The sequence below is a fragment of the Prinia subflava genome, chromosome 28, assembly GCF_021018805.1.
Source record: "Prinia subflava isolate CZ2003 ecotype Zambia chromosome 28, Cam_Psub_1.2, whole genome shotgun sequence".
NCBI lineage: Eukaryota > Metazoa > Chordata > Aves > Passeriformes > Cisticolidae > Prinia > Prinia subflava.
The window spans coordinates 1,204,576-1,224,648 of record NC_086274.1 but is presented as its reverse complement, the minus strand read 5'-3'; the positions used below and the strand labels follow the sequence as shown (position 1 = coordinate 1,224,648).

At 44.8% G+C, this 20,073-nt stretch overlaps 1 protein-coding gene across 4 annotated transcripts in view; it reads left to right on the top strand.

Moving 5' to 3' along the window:
- LSAMP (limbic system associated membrane protein) overlaps window positions 1–20,073 on the top strand; it is a 995,705-nt gene that overhangs the window by 871,409 nt on the left and 104,223 nt on the right. For all 4 annotated transcript variants that reach the window (XM_063419935.1, XM_063419938.1, XM_063419934.1 and 1 more), the window contains one exon: window positions 12,006–12,131. In XM_063419935.1, coding sequence (XP_063276005.1) covers window positions 12,006–12,131 — 126 coding nt within the window. The remainder of the gene's footprint in view (window positions 1–12,005; window positions 12,132–20,073) is intronic.

Below are 20,073 nucleotides of genomic sequence, written 5' to 3'. Positions count from 1 at the left end.
GTATTTTTCATCCCTCTTTGTACTTTGGGGCAATAATTTTTGCCGACTCCAGTATATCGTGGCCATCAGAAAGGAAAGTGTATGAGTGTATCCTTATCATTCATCAGTATCCCTAACTATATTGATTACATTTCTACTCCTATACAGATTGCACAGTATTTTGAGGGACCAGCTTTTTACCTTGGGTTTATGAAGCACAGGGCTGATTCTCTCCTTCTTTGCATTTCCTTCCATGTAAAAGAGTACTTTGTGTTCTCTTTAATTTATATCAGCAGTGAAGCATCAAGCCTGATTCGTCTGCCTTGCATTTGCCCCTTTTGTTCTGCCAAGGAACTTTGCAGCATGTTAATTCCTCCTAAAGAACAGTCTGAGGCTGTGTAGATATTCTTCTCTTACTTTCCTACTCACCTGTTGGAGCTGTTGATGGATAAGACATCATACCTCCTGTGACACCACTAGGGTACCAGTCTCTGGGGATGCCATATATCTTTCATGCACTAGTTCCCTAAGAGTGAGAATGAGAACTAAGCCTTAGAAAGGTGGATCACAAGTGTGTAGTACAATCACTGAATGTGGAGTACCAGACCACCAGAGTGATTCCTTCAGTTTTTTTAGTAGTGTTGCTTACTGTGATAACCGTGCTTTTACAGAGGCTCAGATGTGGATATGCTGTCACAGTAGAGAGACATGGCTTGTGTTTTTCACTGGATTTAGTTTTTGATTCCCTACTGCAGCGGAAATGTTTGCAGGTTTTTTTGTTTGTGCTCTTTGTTGAAAATCAGAGGAGATACCTCGTTCCTGCTCTGCAGCCCTGGATTTATTTGCTTACAGAATCTTAGATGAAAGTTGACTGTGAAGATGTTGTCCCACTAAACACAAAGCTGCTGCCAATCTTTCTGGATGTAACTTCATCCTCCTGAATGGACAGTGTGGTCTAGGATAATACTTCAGCAGGAAGTTTGGACCAGGTGACCCATTGTGACTCCTTCCAACCTTATCCATTCTGCGATTCCCTCAGTTTGTAACACTAAGAGACCAGCAAATAAATAACTTTGAAGAAGGCAGCCTTGAACCAATCTGGGGGAAGAAGGCAGTGTTTTTATGTGTCGTAGTAAAGCTGCAGACTACAAGGAATAAGCCTCATTCCTGGCAGTCTGGGAGAGATTCTCCTTTAATTGAAATGGCACCAATTCAATGTCATATGTTTACAGAGCAAAGCTCTTGGGCTTCATCCCTTCCCTCCCTTTGAGGTTTGTCTTTGAGATGCAGCACGTTTACCACACAGCAAAGCTTGGAAAGGGAAACAATAGGAAAATTTCAAGATGTCAAGGTGCTCTTGCGTGTGACTGAAACAAAACAGAGCACTCTCTTTTTGGCAGGGAAGCTCCAACAGAAGAAACTGTCCTTCTCAGGAAACCTTGTCTCTTGGTTGCTTTGGGGGAAGGAGATCACCACAATCTAGCCTGAGCTGAGCTGGGCTCTAGCCATCTCAGCTGCCTACTTTGTTCAAAGATGCCTTCACTTCAGGAGGACTGCATTTGCTTTTTCCTCTTTTCTGCTGGATCAGACTTGTGTAGATGAGCATTTCTGGCAGGAAGGATCCTTTGCCTTGAACTCCTTGGCTTTCCCTTCTCAGATGGCTGATGATAACACCCTAGCCTTTAGAAATGAGGCTGCTGCAGCTATCACCAAGCCCAACAATAGCTAGAAAGTGAAGGTCTCACAGCTGGCATTTCATAACTATGTGTGGTGGGAAAGACCAACATCTCTGGAGCTGGATCCAGAAACAGTGACAATGCAATCCAGCAATGTGTTTTTGCAGCCCAGAAAGCCAGTTGTATCATGGGCTGCATCCAAAGCAGCATGGCCAGCAGGGGAAGGAGGAGATTCTGTCCTTCTGCTCTGCTCTGTGAGACCCTCACCTGGAGTGATGCCTCCAGCTCTGGGGTCCCCAGCACAGGAAGGGCATGGACCTGTTCGATTAAATCTGGAGGAGGGATATCAAGGTGATTAGAGGCGTGGATCTCTTCTGCAAGGAAAGGCTGAGAGAATTGTGATTGTTCAGCCTGGAACAGGCGGCTTCATGGTGACCTAATTCAATTCTGTGTGATTTCCAGTGCCTTCCAGTACCTCAAGAAATTGGGAAAGATGGAGGAGAATATTGACAAGAGCATGTATTGACAGCTGGGGAAATGGCTTCAAACTGAAAGAGGTCAGGTTTAGATTAGGTGTTAGGAAGAAATTCTTCACTGTGGGAGTGGTGAGACACTGGAACAGGTTGCCCTGAGATGTGGATGCCACATCCCTGGAAGTGTTCAAGGCCAGGTTAGATGAAACTCTGAGCAACCTGATCTAGTAAAAGATGTCCCTGCCCACAGCAGGGGACTTGGAACTAGGTGACTTTACATTTAATATCCCTTCCAACCCAAGACATTTTGTGAGTCTGCATAAAGGTCCCAGTATGGGATTATTATCTTTGTTCTTTATACTTTTGAGTGAAAGCAAACCCTTCATTTCCAAAGTGCTGCTGTAGCTTTCTGCTCCTCTAGCAGCCTGAAAGCAATCTTAAAGGTGGTTATAGCAAGCTGTCCTGCTCCATTTTGCTCACTTCAATGTGTAAGAAAGGAAAACCTGCTAATAAAAAGTATTCTACATGTATCACATGCATTTGATTTGAGTGAGAGGCTTATCATTGAGAAGCTGCCTCAGTTGAAACTGAGCCAGACCTTTGGGTATGTGGTACGCATGAGACACTTTGAGAGTCATATTTATCACCCTGTGGCTTGTCGAAGAGGATGTGGGATAAACCATGGGCAGCCAAAGGAATCTGAGAACAGCCTTTGGAGAGAGAGGGCTTTTTCACTCAGCCTCTATGTGGATGTTCATCTGTGGTTCATGATGGTTGCTCTGTTGGTTGTACTCTGTCCCTAATGAGCTGAATATAAGCAACAGCTCTGGAAGAGATCTGAAAACAAACAAACAAAAAATTTGGCCTGTTTTTCCAGTCAGAGTGGGGTATTAGCTGAAATTAACTTACTCCCCCAGTTGCCTAATCAGGACCTTCTCTGAACCTGTACCTCTTGCCCTGGAATGACATAGGCTTTTCTCTGTTATTTTTTTCCCCTCATACCTGGCCAGTGCTCTCTAGTATACATCCCAAAGAAAGAGTTAACAGGCAGAAGCCAAGGGCTGCTGGGACTCAATTAAAACCCCACAATCTTGGGGTTTTTTTTCTTCAACTGGCTAATAAAGTATCCGTGTTCTGGCTGCAGCATTTCCTTGAAGCCATCACCCATTCTTGCTGTATAAGGACATCTCCAAAGGTCATTAGCATCAAAGAAGCAGCTTCCTTGGCTCTGAATCCATCCCTAAAAGGCTACATATTAGGCCTCAGCTGCATGCCATATACATCCAACATGCTTAATGCTTCTGTGAAAAAGTTCTTCATAAGAAAATTCTCAGAAAAGTCTTTGGAGGACCTGGACACTAAGGACAGCTTTTCTCACAGGAAGAGAAGGATTTCTCTTCCAGGATGGCTGAACATGTCTGCAGAAAGAGAGATTTTGTATTGTTTCAGTCCCATAAGTAAATACTTACCAGATTTAAAAAGAACAGTCTAAGGGAATATGTAAACACACTTGAAACAAAGACCAAAAGCTGTGTACATCTGCAGTCCTTAAAATGTTTGGGATTAGGTGGCATTCCAAGAGTTAATCCCTGTGGATTAGCATGGCAAGCACTTCTGTTGTTGTTTACACATGTCCTGTGAGGGAGGCTGTGTTGTCACAGCAGGCTCCTCTAGGAGGGTTAGCCATAAAGCTCTTGAAGTCAGTTTTACTAGCAGAAAGAACCGTAGCAACACAAACAGCAAATGCACAGAGCAGTGCTTTAAAGAGAGCAACTGCAGATGAGTGGCATAAATTCAGTATGTTAACAGAAAAGAAAGAGAAGGTTTGGAGAAAAGAACTTCCTATGCAGAGGTGCAAATCTGGTGATAAGCAGATATTGGGCATATGCCTGGCTTGTGGTTTGTGCTTTCATTTACACGCTGAGCACATAACTGAGAACCTGCCCTCCTGGACTCCATCAGGATCCAAAAATGTGGGTTCTGTAAATCTGTACTAGGTGAAGGCACACCAAAAAGCCAAGAGTGGGTGAAATGCAATGAGCACTGGGTAAAGCTGGAGCTCAGGCTCAGAGCTGGAGCTGCTTTAGAGTGCAAGGCTGACATCCAGTTTTGAAGTGGAGGTGCTGGGCTACGAACAGGAGTGAGACTGCTTTTAACCCTGACCTACACTGTCATCTTAGTGCACTGGAAAACAAGGCTGGCTTGAGAGTTAAGATGTTCTTTTCTGTGTTTTTCTCAGAGTGGAAGCTAAATAATTTCTCTCTTGAAAGTTTAATGGAGATAAGTTTATAAAAAGTAAAATCAGTGAGAATGAGTGTAAGGAATTGGGCCAAATTCTGTGCTGACTTTTCCAGCAGCTCAGGAATGGGACAGTGCAACACATTCACGCTCTGTGCTGCTCTCTGCTAAGATAGAAAGAATGTTCTGGAAGGGTTTTCGTGAAATGTTATGTGGAAAAAAATAGTTCAGACACTTAGCTACATGTTGGATGAGGCAGAGCATTCCTTTAGATAAAATGTTTTGGCTTGTAAGCTCTTACTCTCCAGTGCAGTGTGCTCTGACACGCTACCCAGCTCATGGGTAGCTTTGCACATGGCTTTGATCTACAGGATCCTGTCTGCTTCTCAGCTCCCAGGCAGTGCAATATGCACAGTCCCATCTGGATTTTAAATAATTTCCTGCCTGCTGTCTCAGCAGGTGAGGCCCAGCTGCATTGTGGAGGGAGCTCACCAAGATGCAAGGCCCAAGCTCGCAGCTCTTGTGCCTCCTTCTGCCTAGCCTCTCTTGGCAGCAGCAGTGATGCTTGATGGAGACCAGCCCCAGCAGTGGGGGAGTACACTATGGATTGGGAACTGCAGATCTTTTGAAGTGGTCTCCATGCTCTGGCTGTCATAGGCTCTTCCCTAAAGGCCAAGTGATGAGGCACTCCCTTTCAGACAACGTAAAGAGGGAATTTTTACACCTTGTGAAAACTCTGTAGTGTGTTTTGAGAGGTTTTTTGGTTCCCCGGGGATGAAAAACCAAAACCAAGCCTTCAGCATTTGCCTCTACTTCACAGAAGCTTTAACGCTGAGCAAGGCTTTGGCAGAATGAAACAAGCCTAGCAGAGTGGAAGGTCAGAAGGCTCTTTCAGAGTCCCCTCTCTTTAATGAAGTTCAACAACTTCCCTCTCTGCCCTCTCGCTCTGCTGACAGCTTCGTCTCCCTCTGGCTGAGGCTGCAGCGTGAATCAGACCGTAAAAAACACATCTTGGGTCTGATGATGCATTTCTTCTGTAGAATGCTTCAGCAACATTACCATGCCGCATCCCAAAGGGTGTCTGGATTTTACTTTCCAGCCCTCATCTTGCTGCCTTTGCGGACTTCAGCATCAACAAGCTGTTTCTTGTTACGGCTGTAAAGAGCTGTGATTAGCCTGCTGCACACATAAGAGGGAAATTAAACCATTTAGTTGTATTTAGCAGCTCAGCCCCTTCTTCAGGTTCTCTTTTTACCACTAAACACTTTAACTAAACAATGACTAATGAGGCCAATTTGCTGTCAATTAATTGCCCCAGGAAAGGACCCCTAATTGTGGTGAGCAAGGTGGCTGTTCTAAAGCACTGAAGGACCATATGATGGTCAGCATCCCCCCTACCTCTGCCTTGGGGCTTATTAGCGTTTTTATAAAGTGCTGTTAATTGGGATCTGGGGACAAGGAAATAAGAACTCTCAAGGCTAATTGATAGGCACCTGGGGAGGGTTTTAGTGGCTGCAAAGTTCCTTTGACTTTGGAGAGAAGTCCTGATGTTTTCTTTTTTTGCCCTGACAGCTGGTGACTCCTATGTATTAGTGGGTAGGACCCTTAATTTTATCCAGATGGGGGTCCTACTTGCCAAAAGAGAGGAAGGAAATAGGCTGGAGGAAGCAACTAATGAGGATATATGGAAGGGATTGAGACTTTTTCCATTTGTATCCAAGGTGCCCTTTTTTGGACAAGCAGTTAGACCACTTAAATGAAGCTTATGGGCTTTCTTAGGCAGTTTCACTACTGTTTGCATCTGTGTCTTGGAGGTATTAAATAGCTTTTGCTGTATTATAGGTGTGTAGACTGGGAATAAGAGCTGCATTTTTTAATGTATTTTGTGATTTATTGACCTAGTACTGTAACTGTTGAGCAGTCTTGGAATTGGAGATTGGGGAGTAGCTGCCCTACAGTGGAAAGCTCCATCCAAGGGTCTTAGATGCAGGGCACTGTTCACCCAGAGGGAAGAGACCAGGCATCTGACTGAATTTTGTGTGAGTGCATTTACACAGCTCAGAATTTTCCACCTAGGTGTTCACTGTCCCTCTGTTTGTCTTTTTTATTGTCGTACCTGAGTTGAGTTCCTAGTCCTGTGCTTCCTGCCCTTTTCTCACAAACCCATCCTTCTGCTGCACTGAGGTGTCATGAGAAGCATCATGAAAGTGGAGTGCCATCAGTGCAGGAGCCAGGAGCTGCTGCCCCCAGCCTGCAAGTACCCCCTGTACCACTTCTGCTAAGCAGTATTTCCCACTCCTGCTGCTTTGTGCCTGTGCTGAGTCTAGGTGCTCTGATCCCAAGGCAGGGATCTGAACTGTCTGGGAGCTGTGGCATGGGTCAGATTCAGCATAAACATCATTAGGAAAAGATCTCTAGAAGTGGTGCTTTGGCAAGGGTGGCCTTGCAGCTTCCTTGTTCCATCCCCCCCTGCACTTCTGGAAAGGCACAAGGGAGATGGGCTCCTGCATGTGAACTCGTGTCTCTTTAACATGTGGGCTCACTCATTTACTGGCATTAGGGGTGTAGCACTGCTCTCCTTGCCTCCTTCCATAGCCTTGAATCAGAACACTGATCCAGCCCGCCCACACCATCCCAGGTAATATCTCAGGAGGAGTTTTGAGCTCTGAAGGGCTTTGGTCATAAAAGGCAAGGATAACAGCAGCAGATGTTTGCGTATTTGCTTGTTTGTGGTTTCCTTGCAGCCTCCCGTATGCAGCCCCTGGTCTGTAATAACTGCTGTAGCGGGTGTTTTTGTGGAAACAAATCACCTGCTTTCATCTGGAGAGCAACAGTGATTGTGCTGGGGGAGCATGATCTATTTTTCATGTCTCAGTCTTTCTTATTATTTAAATTAATGTGAGTTGCAGTTGTCATGAAGTGAAGGATTGACGGCAATTAACTAGCACAGGCTTGGTGCAAGCTGTTTCTGCACGAGCCTGTTCTGCTGAGCTCTGTCACTGTATCTTTCTTGGGACTCAAAATCTCCCACCAGCTCTGACCTTGTACCCCTCCTGCCCTGCAGCCCTCCCAGTCCAGGGCACCCTACAGTATCTCTGCCCTTATCTCACTCCTGCCTTGCAGCTCTCTTTCTATTCCAATGTGAGTTTCTCTCATGGAGAATGGACACTGGTTACTTTGGGATTTGTTATTTACTGTCAGTGGTGTGGAAGATGAGATGCTGGGCAGGCATCAGCCTTGTCCTGTAGATGTAAAATGGAGAAGACACAAGTATGTGAGTTTCAAGCCATTCCTCTCAGTGTTCACTCCCATCTCTCCAGAATCAGTCCCTGCTGTGGATGGGGCATCCTCCCTCTCTGGGAATGGAGCAGTGGGGTACTACAGTGTGCTTCCTTTCATGTCTGGCTCTGCTCCCCACCCCAACCAGGGGGATCCTAAGCACACTGTAATGGATACTCCATAAGATTTGCACTGAAAGAGTGGGAAAAATCTGGGCATCTTATCTTTTTTTAGCAGTACCAGAGACCCTGGCAGTGCTTTCCCATGGTCCTTGGAACCCGAGGGGTCCAGCAGCAGCCAGGTTTCCCCTGAAGGGAAAAGCTGCTAGTCAGAATATGAAAATGCCTGGAAGCACTGTTTAACTGTAGTGCTTGCCCTGCTGTGGGGCTGCAGCTTGTGGGTTTGCCTCTGCTAGAGGTTCAGCGAGGCCAGACACAAAAGAATTTTCCTCTTGAGGGTCAACAGGAGATGGCTGGACAAATGGAGGCTGTGGCACCCCAAAGATTCTGGTCTCAGGAGGTTTTATTCTCAGCAATCCTTCTTCCAGCAGTCTGGGACCTGTGAAAACATAATATAACCCACACATGGGGAAAAATAATAAGGTCAAAGCTTCTCATTTTAAGGCTGTCCTAAAAAGGTGTGTGCAAAGTAATGACAAGTGCCAAGGAAGCAATGCTAACTGTTGCTGGCGCTGACAGTCTTGGCATTTTAACATGCTGGCTTGATGCCCTGAAAATTAAAAGTCTCTGACTCTTTATCTGAGTTAAATTATTGTCCACTGGCTTTGGATTCTAAGTAGATGAAGCCAAGCCAGGCTTTAAGTTTAGAGGGAAATTATTTCCTGCCCTATTCCCCCTTGTCTCAGCCTTTCATTGCCTTCTGAAGGTGGCAGCTGAAAGAAACCAGCCATTATATTCCTAGCAGAGCTTCAGCCTTGGATGTCCTTTTCACCCTCATCTGAAAAAGTGGCAAGGCAGATATGACCATCTGGACACATGCTCTTCCTCTTGGGCATTCAGTAGGCATGGTCAGAACTGCTTGTACTGGCTGAGTTTACTTGATCCTCTGTGAAGTAAAATGTCTTGACGGCTGTGGGGAGTGGCAGTTTATGCATATCCCAGCTGGATCTCTGCTGCTGTCCTGTAGTGGCTTTTGCTGCTCTCTCCTCAGCCATTTTGGCTGGCATTGCACCATTCTACCAGGAGTTCACACTGGCCCACATCTTCACCTGCTAGTCCTGCTTCAGTTTAGTCCTTCTTTGTTTGCTGCATGGCTTTTATTTCCTGATGTAAATGTTAACCCCTTGAGGTTACGATAATATTCCTGAAATGAAGTCTAGCCACTGGTTTTACTCCTGGACTCTGCATACTCGGGTTTGCCAAGGTACCATGGAGAAGCTGTGCTGAGGATGCTCCAAAGTCACTGTCCTTGTGCCCCCTGACAGAAGACCTGGGCTACAACTCTTGCAGAAATAGCAGCCTCTGATGTTCTTTCCCAGAGTAAGCACCTGTCTTCTCCTGTGCATGTTGGTCTTCTGTCAGGTCTGAGGTGGCCCTCCAAGTTGCTTTGTTCCCAGTAAGTAAGAGTAGCAGTTTGGATTTAGGGACCAGAGCTTTCAGGGCTCTGCCAGCCTGCAGATCTGCTGGCTGGAACAACGTGCAGGTCTGTCACAAGCCATGGGACAGGGTGTTCCCCTCATTCACTGGGAAAGAAAGGAGGTGAGTTTTCCATATCTCCAGGGGTGAGTTTCCATCCCCTCTCTGAGGAGCCTGTCCCTGTCTTGACTTTCTGAAAGTAAAACCCTTTCCCTCATTTTGAGTCAGATTTTTCCCCACATTGCAGCTCGTGTTAGCTGTTTTTCAGTGTTCACTGTGCACCTCTGAGAAAAGCGTGTCTCTGTCTTTTCTGCACCTACCCACTCAGTTTCTGCAGAGAACAAAAAAGATCTCCTCTTCTTCAGATTGAACAGACCCATCTCTCTTAGGTTCTCCTGGGAAGTCATGTGCTATAACCCTCTGACCATCTTGGGAGCCTTCCTTGCTCCAGTGTGTCAATGGCCTTCGTGTACTGCGGAGGCCAAAACTGACCTAGTGTCTGAGATGCTGTCCAATAAGCACCATGTACAGGGTTTTAGGCACTTCCCTCCACTTATAGGGTTACTCTCTTGCTAATGCAACCCAAGGCACTTGGTCTTTGCTGCAAGGGCATACTGCTAACTCATGTTGAACCTGAAGGACCCCCAGTCCTGGACTGCTTGAGCCTAGCACTTTCTCCCTTCCAGAAAATATCAATTTAGTTGGTCCCTAATGAGGGACTGTGATTGTGAGGCTTATTCTACCTGTGTAAAGCAGTATTGCCTCTTCTTAGTCAAGTGGTTGGTAATGAACACCAAGGAATAGGGGTAACACGGATACTTACATCTGAGCTAGTACACCAGCTGGAGCTGAGTACATGCCAGCCACTGCTTTGCAGTTCTTATCCTCTCCTTTCCACCCTGTCTTTGTTTGTAGCTGAGCTCTGGTAAGACTGGAGACTAGAGTAACGTGAGACTAACCAGTATAGTTTCTAGCACGAACTCTGCTTTATTCCGCGAGATAGCTAGTTAAGTACAGAACGAATAGTTTACAGTTAGCAAGTGCACTGTGATAAGCAGTGAACATACAAGAGTATGTAAGCAATCTAAAGTTAAAGTAGCTACAAAGATTTAGTGCTATTACTTCTATGCTGCGAACGTCTATACCTTAACACATTCCTAGTAGCAGATAAGTTTATCTGCTACTACGTATGCTGAATGTTTTACAGCCTACTAGACTCAAGCCTGAGGCCTAGTTTAGCTTAGTTTAGAATAGCTCAAATAGTATCTGTGAGCATATCATGCCCACGATACCTGAGAAACTCAGCCACATTTGTTAGTCTGTATCTGAGTTACAGGCCAGTCCTAAGAGCTGTCTCACCCCAGCGCTGTCATCTCAATGGTTTTTCACACACATCCCACTGAGTGAGACTGTGTGAACATCTGATTCCTTCTGGTTTTCCACCATGATACTTGCACTGGTACACAGGCATTTGAGGTGGGGCCCCAGCTGTCCTGCTTTCACGAAGTGTGCAAAAGCCTTCCCTGTTGTGTTGGCCCCCAGCTGTTCCCTCAGTGCCCTCTGCATTGTCCCTTCTCCACAGATGACAGCAATCCTTCCCCAATGCGCCTGCCTTAAATCCCTCCTTGCCTGGGCGAGTGAGCCTGTTGGAAGATAGATGCCTGCCGCCCTTTGCTCGACAGGTCCTCTTCCTTCGAGGGGCTCCGGTGGTCACAGATACTCAAGTGTTGTCCGAGAGTTTCGGGCCTACAGAGAGGGGCTAATGAGCTGTGGGTTGTAAACAACATGCTGTGAATCCAGCAACACAGCTGGGAGTAGCGAGCTGCTCTCTTCAGGCTTCATTTCCTTTTCCCCACCTAGCTTATAGGCAGTTTTGCCTCAAAAGGACCATCAGCCGCTCCTGCCAGGGAGGGGGAAGGGGAAGCTTGCTGTCTGTTTACTCTGTGGTAAGCAAAGCAGAAAATGATATTGTTTCTTTCCTCATGACACACAAATTTGGAAGCTGAAAATATATTAAAAAAAAATTAGAGGATTCCCTTTTAGTGAAAATGCTTCACCACCTGACATGGGATGTGAAGCACAGAAGCAAGACATGGATGTGAGAGAGGAAAGATGGCAACAGCTGGCACACTCTGGTGCCATGACACAAACTCAGGTTGGAAGGCTTTTAAGGATCTTGAATGCCCATGTCATGGCTGATCTTGTGAACCTTAAAGACTTTACTGTGCCTTTGGTGCTCTGCCATGTGTGGTGCAGTCATTCAGAAGCTGCCTACTGCATGGAGTAACCCACGAGGGATCCCTCTTGGCTGAAAGATGTCACAAAATAACAAATACACCCTCCGAGTCAGTGCCTTGAAGCCTGGCATCCTGCAGGAGGATGTAGAACTCCATCTGGGACTCCCTGGAGTGTAAAAATTAGCTGGGATGGTACTTGGAGCCTGCTGACCCATTCCATGCAGCCTTGAGGGAGGCAGGCAGGGTCTGAGACGTCAGTTGATGAAGACTCCCAAACTTGTCCAAACATGAAGCCTTGCAGTTGCAGCACAGGTCATTTCTACCTGTAGACCCTTGAAATACAAACTACACACCAGTACATATTGCTCTGATGTAATTTCAGAAACCCAGGTAGAAGTGGGAAGGGTGCAGCCTGTGAGATGAGTTTGTGACTGGCTCAAGTTAATAGGTAGGTAGATTAACAAGCCAGGCAAGGTGCCCTCCATAATTCTGCTTCTAACAAGGTCAAACTTTCTTTTGTCTTCACAGTTCCACCAAAGATCTCCAATATCTCCTCGGACATCACCGTGAATGAGGGCAGCAATGTGACCCTGGTTTGCATGGCAAATGGGCGTCCTGAGCCTGTCATCACCTGGAGGCACCTCACTCCTACAGGTAAGAAATCCAACTGGATTCAGTTTGTGAACTGTACAGTAGTTTCCTTCTCTTCCAGCATCAAAGAAAATTTCAGCAGCAATATAGGCAGCTATAGAAAAATGGAAAGAAACTTAAATGTACTTCAAGCTTGTTTTGTGGTGTGAATTCCCAGGCACAATAACCAGGTTTTCCAAGTGAACAAATGAAATTACTTCAATAGATCCTCTGCAGAATTGGATCTGTAATTCTATTTAGCTTAGGTCTTCATCTAGTTGTCCCAGTCTCTGCTGCTGGTAATGCACAGCACAGTGGTGGAGATGAAATGCTGCTGGTGCTAGACTGAGGGAAAAGGCTTTCTGTTGAGACTCTGCATAAAAGAAGTTGTCTCTGAAAACCATGGGATTTGCTTCCTACTGATTTGCCTTAAAATGGAGAGGCAAACAGTGGCCCAGTTTATTTCATATTGCTCTCCACTTTGACAGACAGCCAGAAGTCTTGTGTCTTCTGAAGTGAGTAAAGAAGGCACTTGATCTTCAAGGTGAGTGAAGAGCAAGATGGTAACAGAATAAAGGAGAACTCACCATCTTTGTTCTGCTGTCTGACTGTGCCCTCCATGCTCAAGGACGTGGCAAGTTTGGGAGGAGAATGTCCTTTCAGTAGCCAGACTCTGTGGGGTTAGCAGCTTGGGTTGCAAGGAAACCTTCAACCCCAAAATCTTCACAGTAGGATGAAACAAGAGGTAGGTTTCTATTCCTCTATATCATGTCCTTGGAGGAGAGAAAAACTCTTTATCTGGTTTCTTTTCCTATCAGAAACTCTTTAATCAAAAATGCATAGGGAAAGCATTGATTAGCCCCATATGAATGATCTTCTGTGATACTCCCATATACATAAAGGGTTAAAGAGGATTTGAGCTAGGCAGAGAACAAACATTCTACATGTGCTACAGATAGTCCAGCTTTCTACTGCAGGTCAGCAGCCAGAAAAGGGGGGAGTGGTGCAAAAAGAAAGTTGGAGAGAGAACGGTAGAATGACACATTGTGACAAAGCTTAATGTAAGGGCTACATGCAGAACCCCCTGGATATGGAGCCTGGGGTTGAGATTGGGGTTACTTAGATTTCCTGTCTTGTCTCTTCAGCCAAACCAAAGTTCTCCTGAGCTTTCATGTATATGAAAGCCAGATATGCAGTTTGTATTTCTGGCCCATTTCTTGCAGTGCCAAGAGAAAAAAGATGGGGAAAACCTGCCAGGAAGAGGTGAGAGCATGGCTGATTAGGGGAACACTATTCCTCTGTGGTATTATCATCGCTACCTGACTTTTCTCTTCTGGATTTTTTCAGAATTAAGTATGACTGTGCCATTTGTATTCATAGGAGAATAGAACTTTTTTTTTTTTTTTCAATTATTTATATAGAATCTTCTAGCTCTGGTATTTCTGTTCTTAAGGTTTACTTCATATCAAATCTTCCATATTACTACTGCATCAGTCTTTCAGTTCTCTAACTCTTTCTTGTATCCAACTAAAAGATACTCCCTAGCTATTCTGTGAGCACAGCCTTAACACTGAGTTAAGGGTGTTAAATCTTCATGAAATCTAAGACCTGGTACACATGAGATATATTCTTCAGAGCAGTGAGAAGGTTCTTGTCCTGACTCATCACTTTGCCTGTTGCTTCTTTGTGGGAGTTTTTTTTCATTTGTACAACCTACTTCACTGTATCAGACACAGATTTTTTTTTTCCTTTTTACAAAAGTCTCCACAGGACAAATCCTCACTCTGGCTATCCCCTCTGGTTAGCAACAGAACTGAAGAATCCCATCCCTACTTGGACCGCAAGGGCAGTTTTCTTGGCTCTGTTGTTCAGTTTTCCAGCATGTCCCTTCACATTTTTTCTCCCCTGCTGTGTGTCTCAGAGGTGTTGCCTTGTTAGCATCCCTCAGCACCATCTCACTGACTCCTTTCCAATCCCTCCTCAGTCCTCCTCCCTACAGTGAAGCCTGCCAAGCACCTCCTTCATAACAAACTAGAGGTTATGATGAAGGGCAGGCATTCCTCAGTCTGTCACCTCCATGTGTCACTGACTGTGGTTCTTTCTTTTTCCCCATCTGAACCCATCTGCTGTCTTTTACAGACATGGAGGAACTGCTCTCAGGCAGACATCAGGTCTTTGAGTAGCATAAAGCCCAGTAAGACACTTGTCTCAAAATGGGAGGCAGAAGGGTTCCTTTTAAATGTTTTCCTTGAGGTTGACAATTAATATAAATTCCAAATCTCTTCCAGAGCTGCTGCAGTTGGAAACGAGTCTTATCTTGGAATCGCCCTTTTCCAAAACTGCAAGGCATTTTGGCTCCATTTAAGCGAGTTTTGAAGACATCTGCTATGCATCAAAAAGCTATTTTAGATCATTGTAAAGGTTTCTAAAATATATCTCTCTCCTTCAGCTTTTTCCATGGTTAAGCCTGTGACTGCAGAACTGGAAGAAAGAGTGTTATTGAACTTGTGTGGGAGGTTTTGAATGGGCAGGTAGTGAAATTAAACCCATATCAGGGGGCAGAGAGGGCCAAATTACTTTTTCTTTGTGCACTCTCCTCAAGGAGTTCATTATCAACTTTGTCTGCTGTTTCTTTCATTCGTTGACTTCATCAATAGTGTTTGTTGGCTAATTACCTGAGTTATGCCCACAGAAATTATTTCATTCTTGTTGGCTGGGAAGTGGAAGATACCAATTCAAAGGGAGGGCAGTGTTGGTACTTAGGCAGAGAAGATAGGGATGCATGTGATAGTTTTTTTAAATGCTGCAATCATAGCTTACTTATCTGTCTGTCTGGGAAGTTAAAAAAGTTGATTTATAAACTGCTATGTTGTTTCCTGTTCTGGTTCTTCAGTGAGCAGTTGAACCAGACATTTTTCTCACTTCAACTATAAGTTCTGATGCCCTCAAGCAGCCCACAGGAAAAAAAAAAAAAAAACCTCTCCTAACTCTGTGAGAAAGCAAATGTGATTGAGGTTGATGACTCTAGCACTGACACGTGGGAGGAAAGCAGGTAAGGGAAAAAATACTTTAATAATTCAATGGCAAATGACAATACAGATCAACTTTAATTTGATGAAAACAGGAATGACATTCCTTGGAATGATGCAAGTCCTTGCTCTCCTCTTACATTCCTCTTCAGGTGATTGGCAGTTTGTATTTTGACAGAGCAGGTGGAGAGAGCCACCCAGACCCTTTTCTTTTTCACCTGACAGGCCATTGTTCTGTCGGACATTGGCAACCCGGTCTGAGTAGTTGTGATAATTATACAGGGATTGTCTGGGAGCACAAACAGCTTCATTATCTCTTCTCCTCCAGCCAGAAGAGCTCTTTTCTGGCATCACTGACCTGCAGCTTCCAGCAGCAGGCCAGCACGTCCCTCCCTGCACATAGCCTGATCCCTTTCCTGTGATTCAGGACACAGCTGCAGGCTTGTTAAGCCTGCCATACCCAATGACTTTTGCCACCCTGGTTGGTGATGGTAAGCCATGGCAAAGACCGTAAAACTGAAGATCTGAACTGGATTTGTCAGGAAATTGTGATGTGTTCAGTTAGAGTAGGTGTGAGTACTGATGATGTCCTATGCAGTCTGCATGAATTAGCAGTTGCCAGCATTAGGAATACTTCACTAGGGAACACTCTGTAGTCTCGTCTCTTGAAAGGAACCAAACCCAGATTCTTTTTTCCAAAAGTGGCTGGTACCCTATTGTTTTATTCTCCTTAATATTAGCTCATAACCTTCCTAATTCATGCCCCACAAAGGTCTGTGTCTAGTTCTGGCCCCTCGGTTCAGAAGGACGTTGAGACACTTGAGCACATCCAGGGGAGGCAACGGGGCTGGGGAGGGGCTTGGAACACAACTCCTGTGAGGAACGACTGAGGGAGCTGGGGGTGTTTAGCCTGCAGAGAAGGAGACTCAGAGGTGACCTTATCACTCTCTACAACTCCCTGCAAGGTGGCTGCAGTCAGGTGGGGTCGGTCTCTTTCTCCAGGCAGCAGCTGACAGAAGGAGAGGACACAACCTCAAGCTGTGCCAAGGGAAATATAGGTTGGATATTAGGAAAAGGTTTTACTGAAAGAGTGAGAAAGTATTGGAATGATCTGCCAGTGGAGTTGGTGGAGTCACCATCCCTGGATGTGTTTAAAAAGACTGGATGTGGCACTTGGTGCTGTGGTTTAGTTGAGGTGTTAGTGCATGGGTTGGACTTCGTGATCTTGGAGGTCTCTTCCAACCTAGTGATTCTGTGATTCTGTATAGATTATTTTTGTCACTGAATGCAGTAACCTCAAATATGCTGTAGCTGTACCACATCCTGGACGAGGTCCTGACAAGTGATAATTTATCACTTATCACACTGATATGGTCTGTGAGGGATAAAACAGGCAGCCTACTCATCTGTGGATAGATATGGTAGAAGGAGTTCTGTTTTCCCTGTACCTTGCACCAGGATAACAACTAACACAGCCAAGAAATTATTCCAGTAAAATAGTTCAGAGATGGTAGCAAATGCCTGCTTTCAACTCCATCTTAGCTTTACTTCACATCTCCAGTCACTCACATTTATTCAGGCTAATGTGTCTTTTCCTTACCCATAAGCTGCTGAGATCACAGTTCCAATTCTCATCTCTATGTCTTACTCAGAGCCAAGCTAGGATCCTGATTGACTGAAAAAGAGCTTTCTGGGGAGAATAAAAATTAATGTGCATTCATATTCTTACCAATAAACTCTCAAGGGAAGCCCTAAAGAGTGGCCTATTGTGAGGTTTGCAGCAATATGAACATGGACAGTTGTTGCAAGGTCTTTGGATTACCAGAGATCTCACTGCCAATCCTTTTGCTGTGCATGGGCAGGCAAATGCAGAAGAAAAAGCCATCTCCTGTGCTGAGAAGCTTGTACTTGAGCTCACAAGAGCCATACCATTCATGGTTCTGCTTCTTTGCCACAAAGCATCACTGATTGAAACCTTCCCAAGGGCCTTGCTCATGGGTGCTCTGGCAAGTGCCTTTGGTACCCATGTTGATGGCAGCCTGAAGAGCTGGTGACAGAGAGGCAAAGCTACATTGACCAAAGTTGAGGGATTGAGTCTTTCACTGGTTATGCATATCCAGCTGAAGAACAAGCAATTCCCTTTTCATAGAGAAGCTAGAGAGTATGGAACCTGTATAAAGCCACTAGGTATCCCATTCTGGATCCAACTTCCTTGGCCTCAACCCACAAAGGCCACTTCAGGGAGAAGAAAACACTCTGGATTATTCTGAATTCCACCTGACAGTCTAAAAAACCCCACTTTGGCTCAGAAAAGGAGCTTAGTTATTACAGTGGTAATCACAGCATAAGAAGAACCAGTCTAGTGCAAAGCAGATAAGTATTGATTGCAACACCCAAGTTTCATGTCACAGCACAAAATGAAAGGAGATGAGAAGGCTTGTCAAATATGCCAGTCTGATTTTCCCTAGAGGGTGCTAGAAATTCACATTGAGTCTTAGGGAATTTACCGTAGCCTTGGAAGTTTAGGAGGGATAGAGAATACAGAAATGTGCCTGCATGCCCTGTGTAATTGAGATGGTATACATATAATATGTTTATAAACAGCTGTAGAAGTCATTGCCATGGAAAGTTATTTAAAGACAAGAACTTGGCAAGACTCAGCCAGCTTGTGTATTCCTCAGGATAATGTGAACAAATCTGGATATTCTTGTTATTCACAATAAAAATATTGAAAAGGATGTTAAACTTCTTGCTTTGGGGCCCAGAGATCAGGATGACCTAAAGTGAAAGAGACAGATTATCTCACACCCCCGCTCACTTGTGTATTTTCTTTCAGTGCATGCCAGTTTCCTTGTAGAGCTGAGCATTGAAGCAAGCAGAGACAGAGAGATCTCTGAAGGCATGAGTTAGGATGGCCACATTGGTCACAATGGGCAACTGTGATCATGGAGTCCTGTGGTTGCTTGCTTCTCATTGCTGCCTAAGTCCAAAACCTTGTTGTTTCACTTTGTCTTCTTCACTTTCAAAGGGAAACCCAGTTTATGCCCAAAGAATGTATCAAGCAGAAAACCCTCAGCCAGAGTCACCACAAGTCAGCCCTGTGGTCAGTAGGTAATGATGGGAAGCAGATTTTCTGGTTATCTAAAGCATTTAGATTTAGCCCATCTTTCTGCTGCTCTCCTAATACCTTTGTAAAGCCATTGTAGAGAAAGGCAGCCTTGTTTTGGGAGGCATGGGGTGGGCTTTTTTTGGTTTGTTTTTGTTGTTGTTTTGGGGGTTTTTTTGTTTTTTGTTTTGTTTTGGGTTTTTTTGGTTTTTGTTGTTGTTGTTTTTTGTATTTAGTGGAGTTTTTGTGGCATTACTGTGACAGCTCTTCTTATTTTACAACCTTTTCCCCATGAAATTGTCTGAGGAAACTTGAGGTTTACAAGGCATTTGTTTAACAAACAACTGAGGCAACTGATGATTTTTTTAACAGGTCTCCTTTTCCTCCTTTATTTTTTTTTTTCCATATTTCATCTTCAAAATACTCCCTGGTAAAAATGGGACCTCATCTTCCACAGAGACCTTTCACTTTGCCTCTTATACACTCCCAGTTTATTTAGCACACTTTCTGAGATGTCTTTTTCCTCTTGATCTAGTCTTCATCTTAACCAATATGTAGGGAAAAAAAAAAAAAAAAAGGAAAAGGATGCTGGCTCATAAAGAGCCTGGGAAACAAGCCAAACTTTCAACTTTTTCAGGTCTTCTCCGGAAGGCATCCAAAGTTCTTTCAACCTCTATTTGCTTCCCACTAACTCTTGCTCCACATTTCTTATATTTTTAGAGGTCTGTTTTTCTTAGGGCCACAAGTTAGATCCCCATTGCTTCCTTCCTCACCTGTAACAAACTTAAGTCGTGATGATGCTCTCTCCCCAGCACACTTCACCTTCTTCCTTCTATGCCTGACAACGCATGCACTGCACAGGGATCCTTCCTCTTGTAATTATCTTGCAATAATTCCCCATTTGTTACTGTGCGCTGTGATGCTGTTTCAGTACAAACACTGTTTATGCATGAAACGTTCTCTTTTTTAACAGCTTTGATTTCTCTCTACTGTCCCAGGGCAGAGAAGAGGAGCAAGGCCTCATGAGTATTTTGGCATTTCTGGGGAACAGACAGATAAAGCTGCTGTGAGGAGGAAATTTACCCTGCTGCCTTCAGCAGTGGTTGGAGGGGAACATGTGGAGTCTTCTGGTCAGTGCTTGCCTGCTCCACCTCTGGCAAGATTATCTGTGCTGCTGCTGGCAAGATGTGGCAGTTCTGTATCAAGTTAGTTGCCTTTCTGCCACATAAAAATGTTGCTCCTTGCAGCAAGTTGGAGTCTTGTAGAGTTGCCTCCCTTTAATCTTCTCCCAAATGGGTACCAATTCTAGTTGGTCATGCTGGTAAAGTCTTTTCCATGGCATTTTAAAGGCTGAGCTGGATTGTGTCCATATGAAAACTTCCCTCCACCTACAGAAATGCAGCATTTTCCTAGTTCACTGCATGCTGTAATATTACTGTCTTTGCAGTGCTGTGCTTCTACTCTCAAGCTGAGTTATACCAGTGGGGACACTCCTGTTTAGCCAGGAGGAGCTAGCTGCTTTCCCTCCCCCACCTCCATGAGCCAGTCTTGCAGGATCCCAGAGAACTAGATGTGGGAGTGAAAACTGAGCACCCCAGAAGATGAGTATTTAAAATCTCCCATAATTAATGATGACAGGAAAAGGAATTGCCATGTGCTTTCACAAGCAGGATCGCAGCAGCACCCTAATGAACTTTCCAATTCTCCATCATTCCTACCCATTCCACAGACCCATTGAAATCAAGGTACTTTTTTTTTTGTCCTGACTTGGACAAAAAGAGGAGAGGCCTGCTAGGCCTACCCTGCTGAGAATGGTAGATGCAGTCCATCT